The 25,230-nt window shown below is 44.0% G+C and overlaps 1 protein-coding gene across 4 annotated transcripts in view; it reads left to right on the forward strand.

Annotated features, from left to right (window-relative positions):
• SLC26A8 (solute carrier family 26 member 8) overlaps positions 1 to 25,230 on the forward strand; it is a 30,986-nt gene that overhangs the window by 943 nt on the left and 4,813 nt on the right. For 3 of the 4 annotated variants that reach the window (XM_074977433.1, XM_074977432.1, XM_074977434.1), the window contains exons 2-16: positions 940 to 1,118; positions 3,219 to 3,358; positions 5,826 to 5,942; positions 9,553 to 9,728; positions 11,553 to 11,717; positions 13,226 to 13,375; positions 15,044 to 15,126; positions 15,685 to 15,832; positions 16,722 to 16,835; positions 17,543 to 17,620; positions 20,094 to 20,189; positions 21,245 to 21,351; positions 23,154 to 23,223; positions 24,379 to 24,471; positions 24,560 to 24,694. In XM_074977433.1, the coding sequence (XP_074833534.1) occupies positions 949 to 1,118; positions 3,219 to 3,358; positions 5,826 to 5,942; positions 9,553 to 9,728; positions 11,553 to 11,717; positions 13,226 to 13,375; positions 15,044 to 15,126; positions 15,685 to 15,832; positions 16,722 to 16,835; positions 17,543 to 17,620; positions 20,094 to 20,189; positions 21,245 to 21,351; positions 23,154 to 23,223; positions 24,379 to 24,471; positions 24,560 to 24,694 (1,842 nt within the window). In that variant the 5' untranslated portion in view covers positions 940 to 948. The remainder of the gene's footprint in view (positions 1 to 939; positions 1,119 to 3,218; positions 3,359 to 5,825; positions 5,943 to 9,552; positions 9,729 to 11,552; positions 11,718 to 13,225; positions 13,376 to 15,043; positions 15,127 to 15,684; positions 15,833 to 16,721; positions 16,836 to 17,542; positions 17,621 to 20,093; positions 20,190 to 21,244; positions 21,352 to 23,153; positions 23,224 to 24,378; positions 24,472 to 24,559; positions 24,695 to 25,230) is intronic. The other variant, XM_074977435.1, reaches the window with a different exon arrangement.

The following is a 25,230-nucleotide window of genomic DNA, read 5'->3' on the forward strand; positions in this document are numbered from 1 at the left end:
CGGCACGCGCGGGGAGGGGGACAGGGAGAAAGGATGAAGGAGCCCAAGAGAGGGTGGGCTGGGGGCGCCCAGGCCCAGCCTCAGCCCCTCAAGAGCTGCTCCATAGGGAATAGGGCTTTCATTACCCCCCACCCCCAGTGAAGTGACCCTTGGGGGTGCTGCTGCCCGAGGGGGGTGTTATCACTGCCACTGTGCCACCATGGACAGAGGGCCTCAGCCAACAGCCCCGCTCTGCCTTGGCCTAGCCCCCCTGGCTTGGGGCCCTGCTGCTGGGGCTGGAGTGGTTTCTTTTATATGCAGGGTTTGCAGTGTGGGTCACTGACTCTCAACACCTGCACTGTACATATATCGTTCCAGCACCCCTCTTGGATGGGATTACGCCAGAGATGGATTTATCCCCTGGCTCAGTCATTCAAACGTTGAAGATTTCATTGGGGCACTCTGGTTCAGTGATCTTCCTTTTCCCCTTCAGGGTTTGTCTTTGCTGTGGGAGTTTGTTTTTCCACAAAAGAAAAACAAAAACTTTTTTTTAAAAAATGCATGGAGCCTTCACACTCCCAGGCATGAAAAATCAACTTAAGAGGGGAAATAACTCCAAGTCTGTGAATGAATTTCAGCACCTCCCCCTCCCAAGGTCAAAAATAAACACATGTGAACAATGCACAGCTGTTAGTGGCTTATGCGAATACTCCTTTTGCAGTGTTGTGGCTGTGAACTGTGGCTGTAAATGTGAACGCTCCATTTTGCTGCAATGCTGCAGCTGTGTGAAAGCAATTTTTTGAGTTTACTTATTTTGACCTAGGGATGTCAAAACAAGTATCATCAAAAAAACCCATGCAGTGTAGACGCAGCCCCCTCAGTGTCAGGGGTAAGAACAACGGCTTTGATTCCCCTCTCTTGCCTTTCTTTATTTCTTCATTTTTGACTGTCCATGATCAGTGCAATTGCATGGAGCCAGACACTGAGACCATCAGTGCTCCCAGGCAGCTAGGGAAGTACAAAATCAAAAGAGGCATATACACTGAAGAGCACTTCCAGAAAAACTATGAGAGAAACACTCCCTCCCCAAGCAACAGGGACTTCAGACTCCCCCAAGTCCAACGAAGGATCCAGTGCAGGTGAGTAATATACAAGGAACAACTTGGCAGGTGTGAAGAAGTTGTTCAGGTATCAATGTAGAAGCAGATACTGACCCTCCTGCTGCCCCAAAGTCAAAATTACAGTGTAGCAGAAGTGTCTAATACAAGCTGAACCAAAGCACCAAACTATGTATAGAGTTCCATGCTCACAGAAGCTGTGTGTTTTGTCAGCCAGGATGGAAAATGTTTTTGATACCCTCCAAATGAGTGAGCAAAACAAGTCATCAAGCAAAACTGTTGAGAAAATGCACACACAAAATTGGGGATATGGGACCTCTGGATCAAGATTTAATGCTGCCAAGCGTTGGTGTGCAGGGGGTCACCCACTTCTAAGGCCAGCTGTGCATCTGAGATGCTTTCCCTCCTCTAGTGGCACAGTTGCTGTGGTAATGTGAGGCACTTCTTCATAGTGCTGAGGGGTTCTGTTAATTATTTCAGACCCCTCGAATGCTTACTTTATTCCTAGCTGGCAGCTGCAGACAAAAACTATGTCTGTTTTTTTTCTGCCATTTGCGTTTGCTATTTTTGTTGAAATTATCTCAAGTACTGCTTTCACTTCCCACCTAGTGTTGGACAGAAAGAAACAAGATGTTCTGAGTATGGCAGAAAACGCACTACCTCATTCTGAAAAAAGCAAGCAGTCCTGTAGCACTGTAAAGACTAATATATTCATTTATTAGTTAATGAGCTTTTGTGCTTGAGAGCCACTGCTTCAGATTTTCAGACTGGAGTAAATAAGAATCCAGGGAGGAGGGGAAGGAGGAAGGAAAAGGGAGGTGTGTCGCCTGTCATTAATAGTGCCAGTGGAAAAAGTAAATTAAGTGGGATGTGTGCCATTCCTGCAAATATCAAAGGTAGGGAAATTGCCCTTGTAATCCTTGTAATGTGTAAGATAACTGAGATCTCTATGAAGCCCAATGTTAAATGTGTCAAACTTGCAAGTAAGTTCCAATTGAGATGTCTCCCTCTGTAACGTTGTGGTAAAATCCTTCTGTAGAAGAACGGCTACTTTAAAATCCTTTACTGAATGTCCAGGGAGGTTAAACTGTTCCCCTATAGGTTTGTATGTATTCCAGTCCCTGATGTCAAATTTACGTCCATTGATTTTTTTGGTACAGAGACCACTAAGTTTGTCCAATGTACATAGCAGAGAGGCATTGCTGGCACATAATGGCATAAATCACATTAGTGGATGTGCAGGAGTATGAGCCCCGATGGTGTGGTTGATTTGGTTAGGTCCAGTGATGATGTCTACACTATAGATATGTGGACAAAGCTACCAATGGGGTTTGTTGCAGAGATAGGTTCCTGGATTATTGGGTAAGTTAAAAGGGTTAGTTAGCCCCCCTGAGACTATTTACTTCATTCTGCCTTACTTTGGAGTCGTGCTGCTCCACTCCAGTGTTCCCTAATAGGATGTGTAAGGTGTGTGTACAAATGCAGCATTAGTTAATGTAACCCCAGCCTGTTCTTTCCATTCGGGACTTGCACTGCCGGAGTTATCTTTTGTTCTGTTCGCAACGTCTGAAGCATCTGGTATTGGCCACTCATAGAAGACAAGGTGTTAGTCTAGGTGGACCATTAGTCTAATTCAGCATGGCTGTTGTTATGTTTTTAAACGTGATTGCAAGCCATTAGTTTGACATCTCCATCTTACAGGAAATAAAGCTGACTGTTCCTTTCTTAGATGAACTAGGTGACTTAAGTCTTTTTTGCTTAAGTTTACAAGGAGTTTATGATTTTCAGTTTCCAACTTCATCAGAATAGCAGGAATCAAAGCACAGTCATCTGCTCCCCATTCGTAGTACCAAAAGCAGGAAATTGCTCTGTTCAGAGTGGTGGGATCTTGATTATGTGTGCTAATGGGCACATAAAATGTTTGCTGTTGATTTGACTGGAATGCAAGGAAACCAGATATAGGGATCAGAATGGTGCATTCGTATGATATGTCTATGGGGCCTAAAAACAATCAACCATAGCTCTAGGAATTCTGGGCATAAAAAAGACAAAGTCCTGGTAAAGAGCCACGGAGGTGGAAATACTTAACAGTTTACATAAAACATGTCTGGTTCCTTTCAGATTCTCTTGGGCAAGATTCAGGAAGATCATACTCAAGATGTTTCCTATTCTGAACTGGTTGTGTGCCTATCGAATCAGAGAGTGGTTCCTGAATGACATACATGCTGGCCTAAGTGTGGGGATGGTCCAGATTCCACAAGGTAAACAAAGAATAATATGCTTGTGTATCTTCCCCATTACATCTTTTTCCTCCCCTAGTTTTATTCAGACCTCATTTTATCTCTTTTCTCCCTAGGTTAATCAGAAGTTTATTCTCCAGTCATGTAGGGTCCCAGGGTGGACAGAGAACAACAAGAAGTCTTGTGACACCTTATAGACTAACAGATATTTTGGAGCATAAGCTTTTGTGGGCAAAGACCTGCTTCATCAGATGCATGAGTGGGAGGGTAGTTTCAGAGGAATGCACAGCCACATTAATGTGTGCATATGTCTTGTGGCACCTTGTAGACTAACAGATGTTTGGGAGCATAAGCTTTTATGGGCAAAGACCCACTTCATCCAATGCATGATGTGAGGGGTGCGGTTTCAGAGGGGTTGTGTGCAAGTGCATGTATGTCATTCAGGAACCACTCTCTGATTCGATAGGCACACAGCCAGTTCAGAATGGGGAACCCCTCTGAAACCACCCCACTGAAACCAACCCCCAACTCATGCATCTGATGAAGCGGGTCTTTGCCCACAAAAGCTTGTGCTCCAAAATATGTTAGTCTATAAGGTGCCACAAGACTTCTTGTTGCTCTCGAAGCTACAGACTAACACGGCTACCTCTCTGATACTTGTCAAGGTGGATAGAGTTTGTACATGCATACTTTTGTGTTCATGCAAGTGCATGTATTTTTTCAGGTATGCTTCTTGCATATATGCACATATTAATGTGGCTGTGCATGTGTTTGGACCCACTTGTGGGCTTAGTTTTGAGTGATGAATTTTAAAGTCGCTTTTTCAGCTCCCATGTGTATGCTTGTATACATTTGCAAATTCTTACCCTATTATGGAATTGCTACTTACGTTAAGTTTGAGTTTGTCTGTACATTTGTTTGTTTAAAGTAGAGATTCAACCACTTTGTTATGTATGAAGAGTACAATGTATTTTCCACAAAGTTAATAGCTTGATTAAAGAATATAGTTTCTGAGCATTTATGATTAATGAGCTAAGATAAAATGTCTTAAACAACAGATGCTTTGAGGAAGGGAAAAAAAACGTAATCTGTCTTTACTAATTACTTGAATGCAATTTGGAATCACAAACACTAATATGCCTTAATTAAAATCATATGGCCATTGCATGTTTTTACTACAAGGTAGAGTCAAGATGGTTCGGATGCCCTGACAGTTTTCATTCTATGTTTGTGTGTGTGTTTTTTTTAAAGTTTAACCTGAACTCTGAATTACCAGGATCTGTAATGTTTCTGGGATAGTTGTAACATTCCTTCAATGTATTTTATCCTAAATAACTGATGCATACTCTCAGTCTTCACCCCCATTTTAGGGTAGCTATTGTATGGGATTAAACAGTGGGCTCTAAGACATCACATTTCTTTAGTTGCATTTATAGCCTGCTATGTATAGGCCTGTAAATATCTGCATACATATATTTGTACTCACGCTCAGCATATACATTCAGGCATAATATTGGATATACACAGAGAGATGCATACACCCATGCGCACCTTGTAAGATTTAGTATTCTATTAGTATTCTTTGTGACAATGAGGTTTACAGCTCATCTACAGGCGTCAATAGTAACAGAGAAGGAGCCGTGCTAGTCTATACACTATCAAAACAAAAAGCAGTCAAGTAGCACTTTAAAGACTAGCAAAATAATTTATTAGATGAGCTTTCGTGGGACAGACCCACTTCTTCAGACCATAGCCAGTTGATGAGCAACCTTTAGGAAGTTTCTGGATGATCCGTCGCCAATGTCTGGAGCTGAAACTCAAAGGAGACTAAATAGAAGATGAAGAAGAACCTTGAATCTGAATCTCTTAAAATCCTGGTGGAATCCACCTAATGGTATCTGAACCCCTCCTTGCCCACCTATGATTTACTAAATGAAGTACACAGATAATTTGGTAGTCACCTCCTTTTGAACTACGTGCTGCTTGTGAACAAAACATCAGACAGCTGTGAATCCTATTTTTCATACCTTTCAGTGCACTTTAATCGGCAAGATGTATAAACCTTTATCATCTAACCAGCAATAGGAGGGTTAGGTGAAATGAGTATGTGGTGCTAAGTCCAGTTTCTAGTTAATAGGAGCACATACTACAAAACAATCGCTAAGTTTGGCACAAACAGTCCCCTTAGTTGTCAGTCTCAATTTTTGACTTCTCTGCAGAATGGATTATGGGGGCTGAACTGTCCTGTCATATAGGGAGGTGGTTTCTCCAGACACAGATTGAGACAGTGTTGGGGAAGTATGAGGGAGCCCATACACTGCTGCTTGCTGTCTGTGTTGTGTCTATTCTATGAACAAGTATAGAGCTTTATTCTCCAATGCTGTCAGGCTGGCACTTTTCCCCAGCAGAATTTCTCTTCAGAAATAAAAACTAACAATAGAAGATAAAATCTCACCAGGCACACTTTGCTTTTATGTTTTTCCTCCAGGACTGTCAGGAGTTTTGTTAACAAGGTTACCACTACCAGTTGTCAATGGTTTCTATTCTGCATTCTGCTGCTCATTGACGTATGTCATATTCGGGACCTCACGCCATATTTCCATTGGTAAGTTTTACTCTGTGAATAGGATTCCCATGACATGTGCATAGTTGTCATTAAAGCTTGTGGGAGAGGTGCTCATGTCTGTCTTTGTCTTATCTTTTCTTACCTGGCAGCCTGGCATTGGAGTTTGCCTTCTGACTCCCATTCACTTGCTTGAATTCTGGTTCCAATTCTGAACAGATTGTTGTGTGATTTTGAGCAAATCACTTAGGATTCAGCTGTGGATGAACTGTATGCCAACAAAAAAGGAGCAAGGTGTATGTACACTGACTTCCTTGCATGGATTTCTACATCACAGATACCAGCACAGAGGAAAGAGCTAGAATGCCATGGCAGAGTACAGTAATCCGCACCAGACACAGGATTCGCACAGACTACTCTTCCTTCCCTCTCTTTCCCACCATTCCCTAGAGAAGGTGGGGACCCAGACTGTGACTGCATCACTGTTTAGCTTCTGGTCTGCTTGTGTGGTCATACAGCTGCTTGTCACCACAGGTTGAACCTCTCTTATCTGGCATCCTTGCAACCTGACCAGTGCTGAACCAGAGAATTTGCTACAGGCTGTGAATATTGTCTAGCAGCATTGCCAACAATTCTACTGCTTACTGGGTTCTTAGAAGACATTTAGGGGTAAATTACAGCTAAATCATAGCACAGAACACTGAGAGCCAGGACTAGTCTTGTAAAGAAGCTTTATGGGACCTTGTGAAACTTGGCCACACCCATGATAAGCAGAGATCCAGCTAACTGAAATGATGGCGGACCATGGGTGCTGCTGGACCAGAGAATGCAAGTCTACAAAAGTTCAACCGGTATTGTATCCTGAATGGTTCCACATTTGCTGATAGTGCAGACACAACCACATGAGAGAGTGAGAGAGAGCATTATATAAAAAGATCAACAAACAAATGAACTGAAGGATAGAAATCTGTGAACAGAGTCCCATCAATTTTGTTTTGATAGTGGTTCTGATCCCAGACCTCTGTTTTCCCTTCCGTTCAGGCATTCTCCTGGATCTCAATATACCTCCTAGATTTAAATGTTGGCTGTTCCCATGTATGGGATGTTCTTCATGTCAAATGTACTTAAAAACTGAATTCTAACTTTTGCAGTAATTATTTCTCAGCTATATAATTCTGAGATTGCATTTTTGGGTAACATATATGATTTAGGGGCTGGTTGTTCTGCTTTCAAAGCATTCCCTCTTTAAGTAGCTACAGATTAGGCAAGTGAATTACCTTGACATTGCTATTGCCAGCAAATGATCACCTTCTTGCTAAATTAGAGCTGACATGGTGAAATGAGTCTGTAGGGTGGAGCAGGGAATGAGGATTCAGGCCTCTGTCATGTTTTTTTCATGGCTTGCCCACTGACTCATGACGCATTTTGTCTTTCTGTGCCTCAATTTTCTCTTCAGAAAAATAGACATGATAGCACTTAAGTTCCTCACAAGTGTTTTGTGAGAATGAACGAGTATTTGTGATCCATTGAGAAAGGCATCCATGTAAGTAGAAAACTTCTTCATGATATTGCCTTGGTTCTGCAGATCCCCACTATGTGATTTCTTGTCCTGTAATATGACAACAGAACCAGTTTCAAAGTGAGTAGCCATTGAGGGAAAGTGCACATGCCCTTCTCTTCCAGCATGTCAGACCAAAGGTATAAAAGCATCCATCTCTCAATTGTCTCTTTCCCTCTATTCTTCTCTGTTCGTTCAGCTGAGTGGACATGGAGCCCTGTTCTCAACTTGCAGTAGGGATGGTCTTATGATAGTGTTTTGTTTTAAAGGGTTGGTCTAACAGTAACATCATAGGGTTTCCCCAAACACCACAGCTTGTTTTTGTGTGTAGACTGTTCATCTTAGATTTCCTGTGCTTCAGAAGATGGAAGGAAAAAGGGCTCAGGATTTCTTACCCAGGCAAAATATTTCTATGGAGATGGTTTCTCTGGATCTTCACTTAAAGAAGGAATCCTTTGATCTTTTGGAGAAGGATTTTGTTTCTGTTATGCTCAGCAGCTCTTTTGGTTCTCCACCCAAGAAGTCCTCGAATCCAAGGGAGAAGGGTTATGTCACATGACTCAGAGAGGTCCATCTGGACCCAACCCTGGCCTTAGAGCTTTCACCATTCAGAAGCAGGAGGTCTTTGAATCCTTTATGAGTAAAGAAGTTATGTCCTATAGGAGGTCCACTTCTTCTCAGAAGAAGACAACACAGAAAAGGAAGTAACTGACACCCGGAATTTGTGTAAGAATCTTCTGGATATGTAGACGTTAAGCAAAAGATAGTTGTGATTATGCCTTTGTGCAGACAGGCACCTTGGAGTTTATGGATTCAGAGGTGATACATACGCCTCAGATTCTTTGATTTAGATCCCAGGAGTCTGAGTCTGATGACTGTCATTACAAGGCACGATAGACATTCATAGTTGGGATTTGTGAAGAAAACGTCACAATGAAGAACAAGAGCTTATTTACTAAAGTAGCTTTTACTCTTTTGTGTGGTCTTGTGCATCTCCACAGAACTCATTTTCCTACCCAACCACTGTAATAGATTTAATAGATATTCTTGAAGCTAAAGCCAAACTTCAAGGACAGCGGGGGTGTTTCTAAAATAGCAGAATAGAAGGAAACTGCATGCATGCACCCTGGCACACAGTCTTGAAGGCTGACTGCTTTGAAATGGGCACCTCTGGCCGAGTGATGTGACGGGCCAACTCAGAGAGGCTTTAGACAGGCAATAGGTTTGGAGATCAACAGTTAATTGGGCAATAAGTAACTTCTTTTTACTTATTGCCTCAGCTGGGGACTTCTCCTTTGAGGTTTCTCCTGGTTGATTGTGGGTAGATGTCTCTGTACTGATTACAAAAGCTGGACTGCTATGTGCAAAGACTGAGCAGAAACCAGTGAACCCATGCTATTTCAAAGGGTAAATTGGACAGCAATCAGTGCCTCATCAATGAACGGCCTTTGGCCAGAGACGAGACTATAACATAAATGCTGAAAAGCGTGGCCACTGTATCCTAGTAAGTGGGTGTAGGGTGCCCTCTAGCCTTTGAGACACAGCTACATTTCCTTCTTCAGATAACTTCTTTCATAGTATCAGAGAGGATCTGTGTTAGTCTGTATCATCGAGAACAAGAAGTCCTGTGGCACCTTATAGACTAACAGATATTTTGAAGCATCAGCTTTCATGGGCAAAGAAGCAGGTCTTTGCCCACAAAAGCTTATGCTCCAAAATAACTTCTTTCGTATTCACTCTTCAGTCCATGTGACAGTGGGGTGAAAGCTGCTTTGGAGTTTGTATTGAAATAATACATCTGAACAGTTTGATAGATCACATGAGGATGTAGATGCATTCAGATCTGGGATTATACAGAAAGATCATCATATATTTGGGAATATATAGCTACTGAGAACCAATGTTTGAGACTTGATTTTATATGTCTGAGACATGATTTTTTACACAGTTATTAAGAGTGGCATGTGTATGAGTAAGTAAAATACATGGTGAAAACAGACCTACTAGTGCATGGGTGAGGTGTGAAAAATGAACTTGTGGTTGTAGGGGATCATGCAATCTTTATTTTCTGTTCTCTGCTTCTGTTGGTCACAGGTTCATTTAGCATCCTGAATGCAATGGTGGCAGATGTTCTGAAGACTCTGAATTTCAGCCCTGTATTAACGGCTAATGGTACCTTTGCCAATTTCTCAGATGCAAATTATATGAAGAGTTACATGGAAGCCTTGACGCTTACGGCATCAACGACATTTCTGACTGGTGTCATCCAGGTAGAAGTGACATTCATTTTAGCTCCCTATGGATAAGTTGTTAGTGGACATTGTACAAACCTGGAAACTAGAACTACCAAGAAATTAAACTGTCTCACCACTAGTCTGAAGCTCAGCATATATGTCTGAATAGATACTGTTTGCAGTACATTGAACATAGGGCTGAAGTTCTTTTACCTCTTCTGATTTCCAACCATAATATGTCAGGCTGCCTCTATCCTTAACCCACACATTCAGTTTGCTTCCAAATCCTGGTACATCTTCCATATAACATTTCCTGAATCAATGTTTATTTCTCTGTCCACACAGCAAGAATTGCTGGAAGCTGAGGGTGGACGGTAGGGGATGGATCACTCAGAGATTACCTGTCCTGTTCGCTCCCTCCAAAGCAACTGTACACATGCACCCTTTGACTCTCTTTGTTGGTTCCTCATTTTCTGCTGCATCAGATTTCAGCTTTTTGACTCCACCTTTAAGACGTTTTATTGCTCTTACTCTCCCTATTTGTCTCTTGCCAGTGATGCCTGATAGTCTTGCTAATTTATCTGTGGCTTCTGTGCTATTATATGTTTGGGTTTACTGTAATTTTTAACTTAAAACCTGAATTTCCCACCTTTTCTAGTAGGTATTGTACATGACTGCATTGTTCTTGTAAGGATTTAACCTTACATGTGCCCTTACACATGCTAACTCTTAATTTTTCTTTAACATAATATTTTTGTCTTCGAGTTATTTCTAATTCACCAGATCAAATGTGAAGGTCAGAGAATCTCCTTGTGTGAAGCTGTATTGCTAGAGTTAAACGTTCTGTATTTAGCAGCCTGATTCTCCACTCCTTGCACCTCTATGTAGGCATTTATACCTGTTCAAATTGGGTGAAAAATGCCTAGCAGGCTGCTTCAGTAGTGTTTACGCCAGGAGTGGGCAAAATCAACCCTGAGGCTGCATACAGCCTGCCAAGCATTTCTCTCCAGCCTGCCCTGTTGATTTGCAAAGCACGCATATTTACAGCCAGCAGCATGTGGTCAGCTGCCCCTTCCCACACCTTGTTTCATCTACAGAAGAGTTACCCCTAAGATTCTCCTCCTAGCTGTGCAGAGGGGGAGAGAGAAGGCGGGAGTGCTGAAGTCAGGGTGTTCTCCTGCCCCTGATACAGAGCAGAGTTTGGGGAGAGGGAGACACACAGTGGAGCTGCTCCAGTCTGAAGCATGGATGGTGAGTGACTCATTCAGGTGTGCAGAGCAGGAGAGTGAGGAGACAACAGAGCAGGACAGATTTCCCTTAAGAAGACACAGGGTGGCTTCTCTCCAAAACTTACCCAGCAGCAGCCAACACATACACACTCTGTGTCACTGTTGCACATACCTAGTCTGTGCCTCACACACATAATCACAGTCACATGCACACTGCAGCACACCCCCAATTTGTGTCACAAAGTCTGTGTCTCACACACAAAGTGTTTCTTGTGCATACCCACACACTCTCTTCGTCTCTCACTGTAGCCCTCAGCCCCAGCTCTTGTACCCAAGGCCCTGCCCCTTCCAGAGGGGCCCAGCACCAACCTGCCACCAATACAAAATTCATGGCGTGGACCCTCTGTGAAAATTATTGCCCATCCCAGTTAACACTCTTTGTGCAAAGTGGATACAACAGATACAAATGAGCACACCTGGTATAGAGCAGTGGAGAGTCAGGCTGTGATGTATAAAGGTTGAGGGGATTGGAGAGTTAATGATTAGGTTCCAAAGTGGCTGATCACTTAGCTGGTTGGGCTCAGTCCTTTTTGAGCCCCTACTCCTCATTCCAAGCTTGTCCACCTTTCAGTTGCTTTTAGGCTGCTTCTGTTTGGGATTTGTCACAACCTACCTGCCAAAGACCCTCATTGATGCGTACCTCACTGCAGCAGCACTGCATGTCATCGTATCCCAGTTTTCCTTCATCTTCGGGATCATGATCGACTTTCATATGGGCCCCCTGGCCATTTTCTACGTGAGTGAACCGAAAACGTGGTCCATAGCTACGTTCACCCTTCCCAGGAGGGTGTGTGATACAGGGTGTGCAGAGCTTCAGGAGGCTAGAAGGAGAGTGGAGCTGAACAAAATAAATTGTTCTCTATTCACCTGAGAAAATACAGTGAGGAGTAAGAAGCAGTACTTATGCTGTTGTTTTCTTTATTGCTGTCTAGAGAAAACATGTTTGTAAAATCTTGCTGTGTGTTTAGCAGCTGTCTCCCTCCTCCTCTTAAGGTGCTTTTGTAGCAAAAGAGACCGCTGGTTCAGATTCATTGTCAGCAGTGCAGCCTGCAGGCCACATGCAGCTCGTCGGGTTCTAAGCGTGGTCCACAAGACGTTTTGCTGACTGTTGCCAACATGCAGGGCTGCCAGAATCTGCTGATTTCTGTCCACATCATTTTTCTTGCTGGTGTTAATAAAGTGACACACAGGAAGGGCAAGGGCATGGGAAGTGACGTGCATGCTGCTTGTATACAACATTGACTGTGAGAGCCATGTAGTCCCTCTGCATCCAGTCAAAGTGCTGATATCGTTCAGTTGGCACACCCCACAAATTCTAGGTAGGCAAGGGAGGTTAGCAAGACTACCCTATCCTGAGAGACTGTGTTGGTTATGACAATCTTGCAGACCACTGAGATGAAGGAGGGCCACTCATTCAGCCTGGTCACTTGGTTTGGTTGCCCATCGCAGTATTAGAGATCATGAACACCAGAGCTGCGTCTACACGTGCACGCTACTTCGAAGTAGCGGCACCAACTTCGAAATAGCGCCCGTCGTGTCTACACGCGTCGGGCGCTATTTCGAAGTTAACTTCGACGTTAGGCGGCGAGACGTCGAAGTCGCTAACCTCATGAGGAGATAGGAATAGCGCCCTACTTCGACGTTCAACGTCGAAGTAGGGACCGTGTAGACGATCCGCGTCCCGCAACGTCGAAATTGCTGGGTCCTCCATGGCGGCCATCAGCTGGGGGGTTGAGAGATGCTCTCTCTCCAGCTCCTGCGGGGCTCTGTGGTCACCGTGGGCAGCAGCCCTTAGCCCAGGGCTTCTGGCTGCTTCTGCGGCAGCTGGGGATCTATGCTGCAGGCACAGGGTCTGCAACCAGTTGTCAGCTCTGTGTATCTTGTGTTGTTTAGTGCAACTGTGTCTGGGAGGGGCCCTTTAAGGGAGTGGCTGGCTGTTGAGTCCGCCCTATGACCCTGTCTGCAGCTGTGCCTGGCATCCCTATTTCGATGTGTGCTACTTTGACGTGTAGACGTTCCCTCGCTGCGCCTATTTCGATGTTGGGCTGAGCAACGTCGAAGTTGAACATCGACGTTGCCGGCCCTGGAGGACGTGTAGACGTTATTCATCGAAATAGACTATTTTGATGTCGCAACATCGAAATAAGCTATTTCGATGTTGGCTGCACGTGTAGACGTAGCCCAGCTCATATCAAAAAGCAGTAAAATCCCCTTCTCATCCTCTCTGTGATGTTTCCCTTTCAGAACCTGTTTCATTATTGCATGGCTCTCCCAAAGGCTAATTCCACCAGCATATTGCTATTTTTGGTTGGCCTCGTCATGCTGAGGATCAGCAGTTGTATCAAGATAACTTACAAGCACAGTCCTGTTGCATTCCCTATGGAGCTTCTCCTGGTAAGTGTTCTCTGTATGTCCACTATGGTATCACAAATGAAGAGGAACCAGCAAAGTCTCAGTCTCAGGGGCAACTTGGTTTGGAGGTTAGAGCATGGGACTATGAAACAGGAGATCACTTGTCCCATCACCTGCTCAGCCATTTATTTGTAGAGTGGCTTAGAACAATTCACTAAATCTCTGTTTCCATTTTCCCCTGCGTGATATAAAATATCCCTACCTTCAGAAGATGCTGTGAGGAGTGACTAAGGACTATAATAGCAATGAAGGGTCCTGTGGCACCTTATAGACTAACAGAAAAGTTAGTCTATAAGGTGCCACAGGACCCTTCATTGCTGTTACAGATCCAGACTAACACGGCTACCCCTCCGATAACTTAAGGACTATAATGTGCTATAGAGATGCAAATTATTACTCAGAGATGGACCCAACTAAAATACCAGGTCTACACTCTGGATCAGAATTTGAACTTCTTATTACGGGCTAAATTAGAACCTCGCGTCCAAACACTCATTTGGGTTTCTACATGTGGGTCTGAATGTGAACTTTCCCAGACGGTGGGGCTAAGTTCAGGCTCATTCTATTCTAGAGAGAGGTTCTAGCTGCAGATTCATATTTTGTTGTTGTTGTCATCTTTTATTCATTTTTTATCTTTCTCTTTTTCTTCTCCAAAGTCTTTTGTTTTTTTTTTAGTTATCAAAAACATTACATGTAAATGAGTCCAGAACGGCTGAAAGGAAAACTCTGGCCTTTTTGCTGGGCCAAGAGTCTGAGAGTTCAGAGGTATTTTTCTGAAAAAATAAGGTATTCAGAGTCCAACACTTTAATGGAAGTTGAGGCCACTCAGCATCGTGTAAAATAGGGCCTATTTGTGACAATGGCCATATGGAAACCCAGGATCAGACACAGCATTGCTGAGAGTCGCGGTGTGCCTTGGGGCAAGGTGGGAGGGGGGCCTGGCTCTGTGCCCCGGAAGAGGCATGACCAATGGTGAAGGGGCAGGCTCTAGGACATTCAGCCCTCAGCACTACCAGGACCGTGGCATTGGGCCCCTTCCCCACTGCTCCCTCCAAGCCATGCACAACTGGAGTTGCTCTGGTGCAGCAATTCAAAGGGGCCCAGGGGCAACTGCTCCTTTTGCTCCCCCTGCCCAGACATGGGCCTGTTTGGAGACCGCAAACTGGTTTCTGTCCTGATTTATTGCTATTTAACAACTGGAGAAATAAAACTTTTACTCTTCAGCGTTCATAAATAATCAAGTTAGCAATAAAGTTGATTGTAATATCGTCTTACGCAGAATGCCTCCCTCACTGCCACATTACAGGTGGGGGTCACTTGCAAAAACCTCAAAAGTGCCTGTGGTGATAAGCTTTTTTGAAAGAATATTTTACAGGTTACTTCATGGTTCTTATGCTTGGAGAAAAAAAAATCCGGAGGCAGCACCTGTAATTACTCCTGTGGAATTTTGCACAGTGCCTTGTTAAATTGCAATAGAATTTTAAGAGCTAGTGTCTCACTTTCTCCTCATCTTTCATTACCACAAACTAGAAACTGCTTTTCTTATAGTGTGTTTCTCAAGGGAGCATTTTATAAGATGTATGAATAGACAGATGCTGCTGCCTCAAAATTTTATTCTTTAGACTACAAGTTTCCTATTTTCTTCCTCAGATAATCACTATCACCATTATTGCTAACCACGTGCATCTGCATGCTGAATCCAGTGTGGTTGCGGCCAAAATGGTTCCACACCGGTAGGCAACTTCCAGTGAGGAATGAGAGTGTGCTGTTTAATTTGAGAGGTGGGAAGGGAGGGAGAGAGAGAGAGAGATCGAGAGAGAAAGAGGGAGAGGGAAAGGTCTTTCAGTCACTACTGAAATCTGACTTGTGCTGGTTTTGTGCCAATAACTTAAGAATGAAGGTTTCTTTATGCCATTGCGAAGAAGGTTTCCTTATCCCATTGACTGGGACAGCTGTGCGCTCCCTCTGCATCCAAGCAGAGCGCTGCTATGGTTCAATCAGCAAACCTCGCATATTCTAGGTACGCAAGCAGAGTTAGCAAAACCACCCTGTCCCAAGAGACTGTCTTGGTTATGGCAATCTTATGGCCTACTGAGGTGAAGGAGGGCCGCTCACTCAGCCCACTCACTAGCCATACATCAAGGAATTCTCCTGAGACGGGCAGTGGCCACCCCAAGCAGATTTTGAGAATCTGCTGAAGGATGCTGAATGCCATCAGCAGAGGTCCTGAAAAGGGGCCTGTACAGAAAGCACGGAACAAGATTAAGACAGTTTCTTCTCTGCTGTTCCAGGTTTCTGCCTCCTACGCTGCCAGACTTATCAAATTTAAGCAGCATTGCAGCCCATGCCTTCTCCCTGGCTATTGTAAGCTACTTCCTTCTCATTTTTGTGGGAAAGAAGTATGCTTGCATTCACAACTACAACATCTCCAGCAATCAGGTGAGAGCCAAACTTCACATGCGTCCTACACCACCCAAACTGGTCTTTCTCCTCACTAACCAATGCCACTAACTAGCTGGGAATGTGGTGGGAGGCCTAGGGGCAGAGTAGAAGTGCAGCCACTGAAGAAAGATAAATTTAAGTTTGCGGGGAGGGAGAGATGGAACTAAAACAACCGCTTCTTCTACAACCTGACTCTGTATGTTTCTGGTTGAGGGCTGCATCCCCTGTTTATGCCAATGAATTTTGGAACCTGGTCAGACAGCTGTGCCTACTGATAAGGCTGTGCACCTCCTACGCATTAATAGCCAAAGTTATAAAAATACTCTCATTTCCTTCCTTTCAATACCCACCTGTTGGTGAAAAGTTTCTTTCCTGTCAGGACTGATGATATGGGAAGTCTTTGACCTCAAACTCCATTATTTCTAACATACTATAGTAAGTAGCTAGTAAGTTTGCACCATTTCAAATTCAGTTTGTTACAAAAGCATTGAGATAGTATTAGGATGGGACAAAGGCAGTTAGGAAGTCAGGATGACCTCTTGTAGCCTTCAGGGCTGAATACAAAGCGAACGTCACTTGAATAGGCATTAAGCTGTGCATGTTGACGGGGGTGTCATTCATTCAGGGGGCTAGAGTTCACTCTCAAAGGACTCTTGGAAGAAGAAACTGAGGTTGTTGAGGCCAGAGCGTCAGATATGAACCTGTGGAACCAGGACAGGGAGTGTCCTAGCACGCACTGCTTCTCAGACAGTTCCCAAAGCTTAGCAATGCAGACGGACATCCAAAAAATGAACATACTGTGAAATATCACTGTTGAAAAAGCCACAGCTACTGTGAACTGTCATGAGTTTTGGGGTTCAGTGGCTTCTTTGTTTATGTTTTACAGGAGCTCATGGCTGTGGGGCTATGCAATGTCTTCAGTTCATTTTTCAAAAGCTTTGCTGTCAGCTGTGCTATTTCTGGGACTGTCATTCAGGAGAAGACAGGTGGAAAAACACAGGTGAGTTGGGCAAGTTTTGTGAGCTGTGACGCTTGACCATGAGGTCAAGCTTCCAGACCCTCATCTAGGATCAGTATAACTCAGCTAGGACCCAGTTTTCCTGTAAGCAGTTTACAGACTACTGTAAAGACCACTTTTCACATGCCTTTGCAATATAAATTCTATCCCCTGAAGACCCTGCTGTCTTTAATTATATGATCACATACTGTTGTAACTGTTGCACTAGCTGCAGCAAACACGATGTTCTGTTACATGTACATCAACACGTACTTTTGCTGCTGCTTGTCTTCTGAAACATGATAGTGATGGTCTTGCAATTAGAGGCACAAGGTTCCCTGTGCCCCTTTCCTTACATGAAGGAGGTCTCAAATCCCCCTGCTTGTACTCTTTGTGGGCAAATGGTCCTTCAGCTAAAAAATAAGTGTGTCATATTATCACTAACTCTTTCCAAATACTGTGAGTGGGATTAGACCAAGAGGATGAGAAGCACAGCGAACGCTGAAGCTCTGGAGGTGTAGGGTTTGACAAAATAATGGGACTTTTGAAGTTTTGTGTCCCATTGTCTCATGAAATCTTGCATAAGAGTCTTATCTCAGTCAGCTGTGTTGCTGGCGGCTGGACAACTTTTGATATTTCCAAGGTGCTCAGTCCAGGAGCAACACATTGTCCTCTCTGGAATGCACTTTTAACACAGTATTTCTGTTCAGTTTGCAGCACTAATTGGAGCAGCCATAATGCTAGTGGTGATGCTGAAACTGGGACACTTTTTTCAGTCTCTGCCTAACGTAAGTGAATGTGAAATAGAATGTAAGTAGGCTGCTCCCATAACTAAGGCCGTGTCTACACTAGCCAAAAACTTCGAAATGGCCATGCAAATGGCCATTTCGAAGTTTACTAATGAAGCACTGAAATACATATTCAGCGCCTCATTAGCATGTGGGCGGCTGCGGTGCTTCGAAATTGACGCGGCTCGCCGCCGCGCGGCTCGTCCCAACGGGGCTCCTTTTCGAAAGGATCCTGCCTACTTCGAAGTCCCCTTATTCCTATGAGCAGATGGGAATAAGGGGACTTTGAAGTAGGCAGGGTCCTTTCGAAAAGGAGCCCCGTCAGGACGAGCCATGCGGCGGCGAGCCACGTCAATTTTGAAGGGCCGCGGCTGCCCATGTGCTAATGAAGCACTGAATGTGTATTTCAGCGCTTCATTAGTAAACTTCGAAATGGCCATTTGCATGGCCATTTCGAAGTTTTTGGCTAGTGTAGACATAGCCTAAGTCTTGTAGAATGCAATTGGGATTACACTACAGTTAACAGTTTCTAGGGATGGCACCAAATCAAAGTCAAATTCAAACTCTCCTGAACTTTATGAAGCTGGAAATCCAGCTAGAAAATTTTGCATCTCAGACCCAAAGAGTTTAAGCTCTGCCTGAAGCATAAATGAAACTTCATAGCCAGAATCCATCATTTAAAAAAAAATGTGTTCACTTATTATCTCAGTCCCCTGTTTTGCAAACTCCTACAAATGCCTGAATAGTCCCACTGAATGCAACCAAGCTATACACATCCATGAAGTGCTCTTAGACATAAAACATATGTGTTTATAGGATTGGTGCCTTATAAACTTCACTACTGAGACCGATCCTTATTTCCTGAGGTCCCCTGGCCTCTGTGCCCCTGGCCTGTCTACACCAGCACTTATGTTGGCAAAACTCTTGTTGCTCAGGGGTATTATAAAAACCTCACCTCTGAGTGACATAAGTTTTGTTGTCTTATGTGCACAGCATGATGCTAGCAGGAGATGCTCTCCCACCACTAGTAGCTAAGCCTTTCGTTGAGCTGTGGCAGAGCTCTCTCTGGCCTACATAATGCGGCTACAGGGTTGCTCTTATCTTAGCACATCTGTGTCAGGACAGCTGTATCCATACAGCTGTATCACTATAAGCTTGTATGTGCAGGTATAGCCTAAGATGGGAAAATCAAGTCCTTTCCCAGAACTATCTGACAAATTGGATGCTATCACCCCCAATTCTCTTGTCTACACTAGGAAAAAAGGGTGGTTTTGATAAAGGATGTCAAAAGGCTTCCCCTCTCTTTAGGGCTGGATTAATTCTTCTGGGGGTCTGGGATTACTATAGTTTGTGGGGGCTGCATGAGCTCTTGGGAAGGGCCAAAACCAAGGGATCTCTGTGTGGGAGGGGACTGTGGGCTGACCTAGGAAGATGGGTATGGCTCAGGACAGAGTGAGGGTTCCAATTTGGGGTGTGATCTCTGGGGTGTGGCTGGGGATGAGGCATTTGGAGTGCAGGAGGAGGCTCCATGCTGCAGTCAAGGGATTTGGAGTGTGGGAGGGGACTCAGGACAAGAAGCTGAGGTAGGGCTGTGGAGTCTGGGCAGGAGTTTGGGTGCAGGTGGGGGCTTAGGGTTGGTGTGTGAGTTGTGGGATCTGTGAGAGATTTAGGGTATAGGAGAGGGTTGGGACAGGGGGTTGGGGTGCAGACACTTATCTGGGATAGCTCCCATTTGGTGAGTGGGCAACAGGTGACTCTGCATGGCCTGTGATTGCTTGCAGGCATCACCCCGCACTGCTCCCATTGGCTCGGAAGGATCCACCTTCCTTCTCCCCCAGTTAGGCTGAGCTGGCCCGGAATGCAGTACGCAGGGGCTGCAGCCTCTAAAGCCCCTTCTTAATCTGGCCGTGCCCGTCTGCCAAGAATTGTCCATGCTAGCTGAAAGCACCCCTCATAACAGCAGTATTTCTATGGTGTTGATGTGGGCCTCCCTTAGCATTCCAAGATGCAAAACGATATTTGCAGTCACTTACTAAAGAGTGGAAGGTAACGCAGCATTTCAACATACAGGGCCATTCTGTTTGCAGACATTCCAGTGAAACGAGACAAGAGATTATGCACAAATTCAAAAGGGGTTTAGAGATCAGAAGAAAATTATTAGTCATATGCAGTGCTTTTTTTTGTGCTGGTACTTGCTGATACTGAGTACTGGCACCTTGGCAGCCCCAGTCATGGGACTGGCCGGGTGGAGGGGTTGGGGAGCTGGCTGAGTAGTGGCTCCTACTTTTTTTTTTTTTAAAACAAAAAAGGCAATGGTCGTATATATACGTGGTAATTACTGAAATGTAAGTATTTTAACATCATAACTTAGCAATTTATATAGCCATGATCTAAGTATCCCTTGAATATCATGTTTAGAGTCTCATAATGAATTAAAAGAAGAATAAATGCTATTTTTCTCTGACTCTCATAGGCTGTACTTGCAGCTATTGTAATGGTCAACATGTTCCCATTTCTTGAAAAATTTATGGACATCCCCACCTTGTGGAGACAGGATAAGTATCACTTTGTAAGTGTGAAAGACTCACACGGACCGTGGAGTGCTTTTACAGGAGGTTGCAGAGCAAATAATTAAGGTGCGCTTGGAGAGGTGGTCCACAGAGGAGGTTAGGGCATATTTTTCATGGCCATGAATTTGGTAGTTCCCTACATGTAACACCACCACTAGTGTATTATAGGCTTTAGATTCTGCATCCTCAAATGCATGGTAACTGTATATTTGGCGGAGTAGGGGAAGTAAATGTGTCAGCGCATATGGTTTGATTCAGAGGGTGAGGTTCTGAAGTCCTGTGCTTTGAAACCTGATCTGTCACCACTTCTAGGCTAGAAATGTTCCAGGAGTGAAGATGAGACACTTCACCTGCTACCATCTCCAACCTCTACTTTCATACAGCAACTAAATGGGCAGCACAGAGAAGCCAGGCAGCTGCGCCATGTGGTAGGACCAGCAACTGCCAAAACATGGACCTTCTAGCCTCTGGCCAGTCTAATCAACACTTTAGAATGTTTTCTGACTTTCTCTGCCATATGTTGATTGGCTATTTGTTCCAGTCCTCTCCTCTCTTCTCATGGTACCTTAACTTCAGCTTCATACCTTGCCCCTGACCTTGTCCCCTTCTTTTTTCCTCTCCCTTTTCTTTCCACTTAGCTGGTCCCCTCCTAGGTAAACCCATCTAATCTTCCATCTCAAAAATGTTGAGGAACTAACCTGATGTTTGCTGCCGTCACAGAAATCATTCTGCTTGTTTTTGAGTAGCTCCTACCACAGTGGGGTGCTGGGCCAGGACCGGGGTAGACAGGTGTTATTGTACTACTACTTCTCATATAATAATAAATCCAACTTGATGATACTGCCCAGAGGAGATCAACTGAAAAGTCATTAGGACCTTTCTGAGGTTTACAGTGGCTCTTTCCGTGGGAAGCCAGTGCAGGTACATCCCTCAGTACAGAAGGCATCTGAATTATTTGGTTGACTGAGTGAATGCTGACATGGAGCAGATTTGTGTGGTCTCTGTGTTTGCACTTTTCAGTAGCTAACATTGTCCTTCCTGCCTCTTATTAAAGGTTATTTGGATTGTGACTTTTGCAGCTGTTCTGTGCCTTGGTCTTGATATTGGCTTGGCCATCGCAATGGGATTCACTTTCTTCATCATCACGGTTAGGTCACACAGGTACTGGGTCTTGTTACTCTCAGAGCAGGGCACGAAGCGTACCTAAAGGTGTTGTTTGGGAATAGCAGTGTGATACAGTCCAGTCCAGAAGTGGTTTTGTGCTTGTGGGGTAAACCCGTCAATCAATGTTTTCTGAAGTGTAATGATTTTCCATCTGTGCATGCACTGGTACATTTTTGGCAATTTCACTTCCTAGCCTAACTGATGGACTGTCCATTTGAGCATCTGGAAAGGGTGCCCACCTAACTGAGGGCTGTTCATTGTGGTGATGACATCAGCTAGGCGAATCAGTGACCTGTTTGTTTTAATCACTTAAGCTCCATACACAGTCTGACATAAGAGTAAGGTGGTAAATGGTGTCAGAAGATTATCCCTACAGTGGTCATTGATATTCACCTGATGCAGTCCATCAATGTATCCTTCTTCTCACTACAGACATTTACTGCTAGGGGAGGTCACCTTATTCCAGATCAACATGAAATGGATCCTTCTTTATTATTGTAAAATCTCCCGAGCCTCCCATTTATTTAAGGTTTGCACTGATAGACTTATTGGAGATATGATTTCCTCCCAGTGCTTATCAAAGGACATTAAATTATACACAGAGACGCGCTATGAGCTAGGAGGTATTCTAAGTCTTGAAAGTATCACAGCACATTGCAAGGACAGAAGGTACCACCAGCTCATGAAGTTTCACATCCTTATATCACAGACCTCTAAATTATCATCCAGCCACCCCCATGCCAGGTTAATAGCCAGAATTAGACTGAAGTATTATAGCCCTCAGCTGAATTGACACTAGATGTCACAATTGTGAAATATTTCAAGTTGCAAGTTGGAACTTAATTTACACTTCTCTGCAGCATCATTGTCTTGCCCTAGCCTTCATATTTAACAAGCACATTGGGGAAGTAGTTCTGGATAATTGGCCATTTATATATCCTCTCCATTCATACCATGTTGCCAGTTTGTTGCTGCTTGTGAATTTCTCAAAAGTGGGGATGTGTACTGGCAATTCTCGAAAGAATGAGAAAAGTTATCAGGAAATGAATTTCTTTGATTACAGGGTCATTACATGTAAACACTAACCACACTCTAGATCGGGGTGGCCAACCCATGGCTCTTTGAGCCATTAGACATGGCTCCCTCCTTAAGGCTGTGCATTGGGAGTGCTGTCTGCTGCTCTGTACATGCACCCCAGCACTTGGTGGGAGACGCGCAGGGTGGTGGTGGAGGTGGTGGTGTCAGCTCCAGTGAGTTTGGCAGCTTCGGTATTGAGTTAGAGCTGGGTAGGGGTCTTGGGGTGTACCTGGCTCTGGGGGAGGGGGAGGGTATCCAGTTATGGTGGGGAGCTGGGGAATGCCTGGTTCTGAGGGAGGTCAAGAGCATTGAGCCACGTATTATATGTTTTCATATATTTATGTAGATACATAGATTGGTAAAAATAAATACTGTATATAATATATAGCTCTTTGCATTCTGTCCGTGGCTCTTAGTCCCTAACTGGATGGCCACCCCTCCTCTAGATCCTCCTCCTCCACTTCTTTGCAGAATGTATTGGATTTGGAAGAGGGAGAGATTGCACGCTTTCTTCCATACTCGTGTGTGGAGCGTTCCCTGGCTTGAAACAGAGCTCTCTAAAGGGTTCAAAGTCGGATGGGATGGGTACAGGTGCTTGTGCATCAAACCCCAAACCTGCAGTTGGTGTGCCCTTCAAAGAAGACAGGAACAGTCACAAAAATATAGGGCGGGCCTGGTGTTTCTCTCTACTCAGAGAAAACCTAATAAACATCTCATTTCAGAATGAAGATTGTAATGCTGGGCCACGTTCCAAACACAGATATATACAGAAGTTTATCTGACTACAAAGTGGTAAGAGGGGAAAAAAAAAACATCCTCAGTCCTGCTCTGTACTTCAGCTGTGTCACCTGGAGACCTGCGAGTGACCCATCAGACTCAAAAAAACCACAAGAAGCCCTGTGGCGCCTTAAAGACTAACAGATTTACTTAGGTGAAACCATTGAAAGTTTATGCACAAATAAATGTGCCACAGGACACCATGTGGTTTTTGCACGTACAGACTAACACGGCTCCCCCTCTTAGACTTGTCACCGTCAAACTCCTTTCATTCACTTCAGGCCTTAAAAATCTGTACAGGTCTTTGAATTCAGGGACTGAAGACCCATACAAATTGTCCCAAGAAAGGGACTTGTCACCTTGGGAGTTCATTCTATTGATACAGGCTCCCTCCATAATGAAAGACTTACTCCCTGTCATTGCTGCAACTATAGAGCATTTATTGCTGACCTGCTGCCCTTAGTTAGGCCTTGTCTATACTAGGAAAATGACACATTTTTCACAATACGTGTCAATAATAGCTATGTCTGTAGGAGACTTCAAAATTGTCCCAGCAGTGGTAAAAACATCAGGACACCCACATTTTTACTGTAATACAGGTTAAACTTCTCTAATATGAAACTCCTCATCCATAATAGGGCATGATGTTAGTTAGCCAGATGACCACTTATCATGGGTGTGGCCAAGTTTCCCGTGGTCCCATAAAGTTTGTTTCCAGTCACCAGTCCTGCCTCTCAGTGTTCTGTGCTGTTATTTAGCTATAATTTACCCGTAAGTGTCTTCTAAGAGCCCAGTAAGCAGTGAAAGAGTTGGTAACGCTGCTAGACAATTTTGACCTCCTGTGGTCTGTCAAATTCTCCTGTCCAGCACTGGTCAAGTCCCGAGGGTGCTGCATTGGAAACATTCAATCTGTATTGTTAATCCTGCTCTGTGAAGATCTGGATAATGCTGTGGTGAACAGATTACATTTGTACTCCTTATTGTTAAACAAGGTGTAGGTTGTTTTCAGTAATGAGTAAATGAGTAATGAGTAAAGAGTGTGGTTTTGTCTATACTCCAGCAGCCAAACCATTTTCATTCCTGCTACAAGGAGACCCATTGTCATTGTCAGCAGTGGATCATTTTTCTAGTGTAAGTATAAACCTTAGAGACATAGGTTTTGTCTTCCAGGCAGCAGAGATTGAAGGTGTTAAAATCTTCCAGTGTTGTTCCTCCATCTCCTTCGCAAATATGAGACACTTCAAAGACTACTTGTTGCATAAGGTAAGCCCCACATTTCCAATCAGTCAGCTGCTAACCTCCTCCAATGGAAACGCACAATCTTGTATGATGAACTCTCTGTCTTTTTCAGATGGATATGAAAGCTGTGCCCCTCGATGAAAATGAAATGAGAGCTTTAATCTCAGTTAGTCTGTCTAGCACTGGAATGGAGAGAAGGGATTTGAAATGTGCCTGTGTTTGTGATCCACCCGAGCCATTACCCAGGGTCAGACACCTTTTTATGTAAAAAAATAATTATCTAGTCAGAGGAGTCAGACACTGTGACACTGAGGGCCATATCATTAACGTGCCGGAAATCTGAAGGCCATACTGAATTGCATATAAACTTACATATATTTGCAAACCAAAAAATAAGCAGGTACAGTCCTTGTGTCTGCTCACAAGACTTATATTTGTTTATATTTCTGTGGGCAAATTTATTTATTCCTACCCTTTGTTTTCTGTCTTCCAGTTATCAATCCATGAGAGGACCTCTCCTCTTATCCCATGACAACTTATTTTACTTAAGGGCCTTTGGTGAAGGACCTTGTCAGAGGCTTTCTGGAAATCTAAGTACACTATATGCACTGGCTCGCCCTGGTCCACATGCTTATTGACCCCCTCAAAGAACTCTAGTAGATTAGTCAGGCATGATTTCCCTTTGCAGAAACCATGTTGACTTTTCCCCCAACAAACTGTGTTTATTTATGTGTCTGACAATTTTATTCTTTACTATAGTTTCGACAGATTTGCCCACGACTA

This window comes from Carettochelys insculpta, chromosome 26 (genome assembly GCF_033958435.1).
Source record: "Carettochelys insculpta isolate YL-2023 chromosome 26, ASM3395843v1, whole genome shotgun sequence".
NCBI lineage: Eukaryota > Metazoa > Chordata > Testudines > Carettochelyidae > Carettochelys > Carettochelys insculpta.